This window comes from Vollenhovia emeryi, unplaced genomic scaffold, assembly GCF_000949405.1.
Source record: "Vollenhovia emeryi isolate VEMERY1.0 unplaced genomic scaffold, V.emery_V1.0 DF939163.1, whole genome shotgun sequence".
NCBI lineage: Eukaryota > Metazoa > Arthropoda > Insecta > Hymenoptera > Formicidae > Vollenhovia > Vollenhovia emeryi.
The window spans coordinates 569,822-578,649 of NW_011967203.1; the positions used below are offsets into that span (position 1 = coordinate 569,822).

At 38.0% G+C, this 8,828-nt stretch overlaps 1 protein-coding gene across 1 annotated transcript in view; it reads left to right on the forward strand.

The window, feature by feature from the left end:
• LOC105564544 overlaps window positions 1-8,558 on the forward strand; it is a 46,721-nt gene extending 38,163 nt beyond the window's left edge. Inside the window, exons 6-10 of the mRNA XM_012016985.1 lie at window positions 2,506-2,634; window positions 2,743-2,850; window positions 3,075-3,335; window positions 3,534-3,795; window positions 4,635-8,558. Coding sequence (XP_011872375.1) covers window positions 2,506-2,634; window positions 2,743-2,850; window positions 3,075-3,335; window positions 3,534-3,795; window positions 4,635-5,695 — 1,821 coding nt within the window. The 3' untranslated portion in view covers window positions 5,696-8,558. The remainder of the gene's footprint in view (window positions 1-2,505; window positions 2,635-2,742; window positions 2,851-3,074; window positions 3,336-3,533; window positions 3,796-4,634) is intronic.
• Window positions 8,559-8,828: the final 270 nt, after the last annotated feature.

Sequence of the window (8,828 nt, forward strand, 5' to 3'; positions counted from 1 at the left end):
ACAACAATTCATGTACAAATTCGTTGGCATATATATCCCGTCAATGATTACAAGAGTAGCTAGAAATTCTGGTAGTTCGGTTTATTCGTTCCACGTATTTTACGCAAAGGAGAGAAAAGACATTATTACTTTTGTATGCTTTTCTGTTTATTCCTTCTTGCGTCGGTGCCATGGAATAATTACACGTCGGTAGTATCGCTCATTATTGGCAGATGTCGAATATGTTACGTGATTCGTGAATGTCTTCATCGTTCTCGAGTGATCGTGTCATTATCATGCTTTAAGCGCCAGAAGTGTGACGCATTATTATGTAATCTTTCGACAACTGTATCCAATACGTTATTTACATTTTACTTGCAATGTGTGACATCAAACTGAAGCCTATCGATAAGTAGAAAAGTCTGCCGCCGTCTGTTTTGCCAAGTGTTAACCATAAATATTTCCAACGTAATTTGAAAAGTAGTCTCTTAAAGCAATGCATGTTAGCTAATTGTAAGTATAATGTTATTTTATTCGGTCAAATATTAATTATATGCACGAATGACTTTTAATAATATTTTCGTATTAATAAAACCATTTATGCATGTAATATTGAATCGAATAAAACAACAATAATTATACTATCGCTAAAATTATTGCTCATCGTAGAGAACAAGTCCAGCGATAATTGTTTCATTGACATGACTGTTATTAACTAATTACGATTGCCCGGAAAACATGGCTCTTTCGATTTTTTCTATTCCACTTATTGATAACGGTGCATGCCAAGCCATTGACATTGCACAGCAATTATTAACTTTTTTTCTTCGTTGAGTAAACCTTTCTTCCTATTTAGGATTTAATGTATTTAAGTAAGTTGCGACAGTAAAGTGAAATCTCTTCCTGAAAGATGTATTTCGTATTTGCAATTAGCAAACATGCATGCATTGTGCAATTATAATTGCTTATCAACCAATTTTCTTAATTATCTCGAGCTGCTTTCGAGGAATTAAAGACCGCGTCATTTCGCAAATCCGGGCGAACGTGATGCGACGTAGAAGCTCCGCTCAAATCTTTCTGTTATAGAACGTATTTTACTCTCGCGGATTTTTAAATGCTTTCCTTCACTCATTTGTTTCAGCATTATCAGTAATTGTTATTACTCAATAATATATTATAAATATCTCAATACATAAAAATACCACATATTTGAATACATTTTACAATAGAATGAAATAAATAGAAATATATTTGATTTATTAAAAAATGACAATTATCGTTCAATGCTTAATATCATGCAAGCTTGTTATTAATTTGGGAAAAGCCACGATGTATTATACCGTATTCTTTTTACGTATAAATCGCAATATAAATCTCTTTCAAGACGATAGTGCGATTTGACGTACTCCATGAAATCGCAAGAAGATTACGCGTAACGGCCGCGGAGTACTCGCCGTAATGATACATCCGTCGAAGATTAATACCCGTTTTGGATACTCGCTGTTATTGCATTCGCCTGCATTTACGCTGCAAACGTTTTTACCTACCTCTGTAACAAACAATTTTAAGATGCCGTCACGAAATGTTAATGCATGGTTAAAATGTTTAATCGATTTGAAACAGAATTATCCCTATTTATCACATAATATGATAAATAATATTTCTTCTTTCTTATACCACAAATATTTCTAATATTTGGATATAAGTATTAAACAAAAAAGTTGTATCGTTAAAGGATGCATCTCAAAATAACTTGTTTGATGCGATTGAGACTTGACCCGATTAAAATCTGACTTTGAAGGAATATGTAATTACGGCATGTTATTTTAATGCAAGATATTATTACTTGTGCTTATAAGGGAGCATAGTTATTACAACACACATATGTGCCGCGGTTGATGCATTACAATAAGTTTAATTAAAAGGAATATTCCTTTGGGAGTTTAGCTTTAACCAATGGAGGCAGCGCGGATAATGAAACGCGCATGAAACACGAAGAATAAACGCGCTGCATGGTCAAGGTCGACAAGAGAGTTGAACAGTAATTTTTTCGCGATACGTCACGCCTTCGGGAATAAGTTTGCGTTACATCGAAGGAGAATCCTTTGGATCTGGACATCCGAAATGTTCAAAGACCACCATGCAAGACAGTCTGTCGTCCTTTTCACAAGTCACGCTATATTTTTGCATAAACTACCGTTTCCTGGTAACCTTCAGTGAGAAAGGCGGCGTTCGCGAGACGACCTTGATATTCATTCATTAAACCTGTTTGCTTGTACTTGCTCGGCACAGAAAAAGAAGCGACAGAACGAAGTCTAATGAAGTTCGAGGCTTCCGACGGGAGTAATTTGTTGCCACGACTTTGCTTTAAGTATGAAGCAACTGCTCTTTAAACGAAATCAATTTTATGACACGCTAATCTTTCCTATTGCGACGAGTGCTAACTTCTTCAAACTTTATGCTTGCGCCACGAGCACTTTTTACCACAATAGGATAAATTTCACGAAGCTTTCATAATATTTTCAGGTGGTAACACTATCGCTGTACGCCTATTTTTTCTCGGCTTTACTCGGCAGACAATTCGTCGAACGTTCAAATGGCCCCGGAAAGTATGAGGAGCCGGACATGTATTTCCCGTTTTTCACAGCGCTGCAGGTGATTAAAATGAACGATACTATCTTCAAACTGACTGTGGAATGTTGCGTATGAGTTTTCCTGCATAATGTTGAAGACTTTTTATAAAACTGACGTATGCTCTTGCAGTTTTGTTTTTACATTGGATGGTTGAAAGTCGCAGAGGTACTGATTAATCCGTTCGGCGAGGATGACGACGACATCGAGCTGAATTGGTTGATAGACAGACATATCAAGGTACGTACGATACATGAGAATAAGAAAGATGATTATGAAAAAAAATGTAGTTTCAAGAGATCCACAAAACGTTTGTAAATATTCTTTGCACGTAGAAAAGTGAATGATAGAGCAAAATATTTGCATAGAGATACACTCTTTGCTCTATACTTCAGACGTTTTTTTCTTCGTCGTATGTTAATGTACTTTTTCTCATCGTGTCATCGCGCGATATCGTATAACAGGCGGGTTACATGATCGTTGATGAGATGCACGAGGAACACCCGGAACTCCTGAAAGATCAATACTGGGACGAAGTTGTGCCCAAGGACTTGCCGTACACAGTCGCCAGTGAGCAATATCGAAAAGAAGAGCCGAAAGGTTCCGCGGAGCACTACAAAGTAAAAGATAGCGACGCTCTTTACGCAAACGTTATGCTGGGCACACAGATTCACAGTCACGGTCAGCATCGTAAGGCTCATCAAGACGATATGTACGCCGATTACGTAAGTGAATTGTTTATGAGCGTGATAATGAAAACATTTGGTATCAATATGTTAACTTACTCTCTTATACAGTCCTAGATTTACCAATAAAATATCCGAGCAATTATTTCGGATCTCAATCTTTTTGTCGATTCGTATAAATTAATTTTCTGCTGCTACTTGTGATGCCTTTGACACTAAATCTCGCATGTTCTTTAGGAGAGCGTGGACACCCCGTTGGTGGAACGGAAGAAGAATGGCTGGTTTCAACGGCAAATCACCCGAGTGGGTTCTGTACGTAGCTCCTCGACTACGTACAGCAGCGGTGGTGGCTTTTTCTCACGAAACCGTCACAACAGCGTATACAGTAGCCCTGAGACCGGCGGTCTTCCGCAAACGAATAATCCCAATCTCAAAATGTCACTCTACGATCGTCTCGTCGGGCGGAAAAGCGTCCGGAGCCAGCGCATGGGTCGCCAAGGTGCGTAGAAGCTGTTACAAGCTGTTAATAGCTAACGTCAGTCTTAATCTGCCTTGTGTTATGCGTATATTTGCTCCGATAAAACTTATAAGAACGACAGCCTTATTAATTATTTTTGTTTCGTATTTAAAGCTCATTACACAAGAATAAATTAAATGCAGCAAAATAAATCTTTGAAAACAGCAATTCCTTCATCTTAAAGTAATTTAACTGAGTATCTGAACCTTCTGTCCACACACATATTTTGTGATTTTCTTTTTGTAATACTTTATCGAATATTCTTTGTCTCATTAATATGTTTTCGGAGAAGATTCATGTTTCCGAGAATTGGGCGTTTCCAATCGAAGATTTTTCCTCTGAGTCATGAACCCGTCTCGAAAGAAAGCCTCGAAGAGCCACAAGCTTTTCCTTTATTGTTGCATTCCACGTACGCGCAAGATTGCGCAATGGTTGATCTTGCGTGACCTCTGCAATTTCCGCGGTTATTTCTCACGTCCACCGAGAAAACTCTCTAAAGTCCTTGTGTTTCTCTCTATCCTTTTTTTTTTCCTTTCTCGTAAGGAGAAAGACGGTGTCGCAAAAGTGTCATATCCGCGTAATTATATTCCCGTCTGTGTAACTCGATATGCTTCCTGGCGCCAAGCAATGGTCTAAGACTCATTTTCACGCTCGCTCAACGTGGTCTTCAACCGAGAAATGTTACAGTCGTTAGTTTAATCGACAGTATCATTACCTATTTTCTACACGCGTCCTCGGAACGATCCCGATTCCGGAACCAGTCGACCAAGCTGGCATCGTTTCTAACGGTCATCACAATTCTTGTTTTCTTCTAATTGCAGGTACTATGACGAAGCTGAACTCGGTGCCGGTAGCCCTGAAGAACAGGCCGCGCATACCAACTCCGGATGTGACGAAGGAGGTGATCGACCGTGAACATAGGCTGGCTTTGTCCGCCACCAATGCGGCGAACATCGGCGCGGGTGTGGTGGGCGTGATACCAGCGAACGGCCACTATCCAACTGATTTGTCGGTGGTGGTGTTGTCGCCGATACAAGAAACCGAGAGCACACCCTCTTCGGGAAAATCCGGAGCGGCGGCTTTGGCGCAGGCCGTGCTCTCGCCGACGTTGACCGGCGCCGGTCTGATGACACCGGTGACCTTGACACCGGTCACCATGGGTCATCTGACGCAATTGGGGCTGATGACGACGGCGACGACAACGACGCCGCATAACAATCAAGGCAACATCGTCCAGGCGACGCTGACGGAGGTCACGAGTGAAGAGGAAGGTAGCGGAAGCGGTAGCAGCAGAAGCGGAAGTATTGCTGGACAGGAGGATCGCTCGACGCCGTTGATCGACAACACCAACAGTCCGATGGGTAGCAACGGCAGCTCGCCCGTCTTCGACGGCTACAACGATCGCTCACCAATCTTGATGAGACCTGAGAAACTAGGCTACGTGGTCACCGCCGCTGTGCCTGGAACTCAAGTTAATAAGACGGTGGCGATAGACGCGAGAGGTAGACGATCAGCCTCGCTGCCCGGTCCGCCGGTACCACTGACACAGTCAGGTCGGGACGACAGAAGCATGTCGTTGCCGCAATCTCCAGGATTGCAGCCGAGAGAAGGTATAGCTTCGGTGACGAACAGGCAGAACGGCCTTACCGTGGACAGGTTGGCCACCGTGTCCAGTAATCAAGGTATTCGACCGAGGACCAGCAGTTTCGGCCATGATCTCTCCAGTCAGAGGGTCCAGGATGCGTCGAGAAAAATCAGCAGCGTCTCGTGCACAAACGCATCGCTTTCGAGCAGCTTAGGCACGACGTCGCCAACATCGTCTACGAGCGTATCCTCCACGACGACCGTCGCCGGTAGCAAGAGAAACGAAGTATACGTTTGATGGAAGAAATGACTAATGCGGACTTTACTCGTTCAGCTAATTACTGGATACAGCACAGTGTCTTGTCGACATTTCCCGAGATTCATCTTCGTCCCTTATTGTGACGCACCATGTGGCGGATCTATTTATTCCTTGACCGTCTAGATTTTTTATCAACGCAAATACTAGCGCCTGAATTTTCTTCGAGATAATTCGTTTCCGTTTTCAGATTCCTCCAAATCGGCAGGAGCGAGATACAGACAATTCTATTTTACCTCTCTTATGACTTTTTGTTTAGAATTCTTCTTTACGGCGATTCTCCTGATGAAATATGGGTTTCCAAAACGGGTTGCCATTTATTTCATACTCCTTTACTCACAACTTTCACTTCTCTAATCTTTTATAAAACTGAGATACACATGGGATGAAGAGATCGGACTCCGCCGACTACGAGTCAACCGCCTTCACGTCGAACGTCATACCGAATTCTCTCCTTTAGGATTTCTTAATTAGTGCAACATCTCACTTATTTCTAGAAATAGCGCAATTACTCTTGATGAGTACAAGAGATAGCGCTCTTCTATTTTCTATAGTTTTGTTATTTATGTTAATTTTGTTCTTTTTTTTTATCTAACTTTTGAAATATTTTTTACTTAAGATATAAAGAGGATGCAGTAAGGTGTACCAAACAATTTACTGTGAATCGATCGCATTTACGATGTTACGTTTTTAGTGTGCAACGAAGGGAAATAATTAGTAGTAGGTTTCGCCAATATGTTGTAAATAGTTATTTATAACTTAAAGACTCTATGACGATCAATTTTTTAGGAGAATATAAATAAATATATATTTTGTATATGTAATTAATTAATTCTCTCTCGACCCGAGTGTAAAACGATTGATTTTCGTGGAATACGTGGAAAGAAATCGAATAACTTATTGCCAATCGATTACCAATTATTTACACTCACGACGAAAGAAAGTTATAGGCGTAATATTTCAAGCGAGATGCTTCTTTTTTTAATTTAATGGGCAATATTGGAAGTATTTTTGTATCGTCGTGCAATAATGTAACACTGTAAGAACGCGTTAATCAATTAATATTAAAACTGCACACTGTTGCTACACTAGTTAATTTGTGACTTTCACTCGTATAATATAATTTCATCACGAATTCGTTCGTTCGCACACGTCATGATATTGTGATACCACTTTTTTTTATAGATATCTAATATGACGTTTTATAAAATATCTGTAACGTTATGACAATTGTGGATACGAGAGAAATCAAATCTGTTAGTCATGTAACATCCATATGCTTTGTACATACATAGCTAATTTTTCGAGGTCATTTTATAAAAAATTTTCCACGCGTTTTATAATTGCCATAGATTCTATCGGTGCAAAATATTGTTCGTTCTTCGCATCGAACATTTGACAGCAGTATGCATTCGTATACATACATACATCGGCATTTTATCTGCCAGTTTTACATCACGTAATTGATGTTACTAAAATATTTATCAAGTATTTTATAGTGATTGCGTAACACCGTCTCTGACATTGCTTCCGATAATTCTTGAATATTCCATTATCTTTAATTTTATTCGGTAACGATTGATAAGCTAAATCGATTAATTGCAGATAAATTGATCTTTCTCAAGATCGATATGCATAGCAATATATTGTTTAAATTGTAAAATATGTTAACACTATTATCGATGGGAAACGGTTTAGGACAAAGCGCTTTTGTACGTCTCGATGATTGATGTACAAATGTGCGCTACGGCTCAAGATGTTTCTAATGTCAATTACTGACTATTGTTATTATACATTAGTGCAATTATACGACACTAACAAAAGCGTCGTAATCTCATTGTATGATGATGCCTATGTACATAATATTGTAACTTTTAAGTTGATATTTTTATCGAATTACAAATATGCTCAATGCCAAGTGCGCGTGAACCTAATGCGTAAACGACAAAGTGCTATATTACAAACAATTTACTGAATATTATCTTATCGCACAATACGTATAGGCATTGCTTCTTAATGTTATGAAGGGAAGAGTAATATTTTCGACACTCATAATGTAGTTTCTCGTATAATAGATTAATTGCATGAACGGAAATTTTATAGAATTCTTCTCATAAAATTAGTATCAAATATTGCATGTTTATCGACACTTCTATAATATTTGGTCATAATCGAAAGCTACATCTTAATTTTTACTTTTACTTTGCAAACCATTCGGATTGGATCTTCTAAAAGATTAGATTGATGCTTTGATCAAAAGGCTCAATATTGTGCTTCCGTCTTACGAAGACTATTATCTATTACAAAGACTATTATACATGTGACGTTATTAAAACAAAACGTATCTATATGTGTATAATAATTACATATTAACTATGTATTGTATAATAGCCAATTTACACATAGGTATATCGGTCTGTGATGAACAGAAAAGAATAGGAAAAATACTGCGTGCCCAATATTAATACTTATTTATAATATTATTAAATATGCCTTAATTAGCAATTATAATCGAATAGTTAGAGCGACTTCTTTGTGCAATGACTTGTTTTTGACTTCTTACGTTTGGCGACATAATGTAAGGGAGACGAATTCAATTTTGTAGATATTTAATTCTATATAGAATATTTGTACATATAAATGTATTCCTTTCTCTCTCTCTCTCTCTTTTGTTACCTCTCGTAAACGTTTGGTTATTATCGTAAACAATAGGAGCAACATATGCGACTTGTCTAAGTTCTTCGGTGCCCATAAGTAGTTATATTACCAAGTTAGATTAATATGATATCTTATTATCTCTATAATTATCTACATTATCTATGTTGGAATAAACGCTTTGGAAAAAGTATAGCATGCATTTTTTTAAGTTCTTGTAATATTAGAGCATAATATAGTAAGCAATTCTTAATTATTAAACTGAAAACTTGTAGATATTTTTCTTAACAAGAAAATTTACGATAATATTCTATCAATATAGAGAGAAGAAAATCGATATAATATTTATCATTAAATATATTTACTTAAAACTAAAGTTTATTAAATTTATTATATTGCGTGGCTAAGGAGAGGTTTGTCTTCAATTAAAGCAATAACGTTTTCATAATAGTTTAAGAAA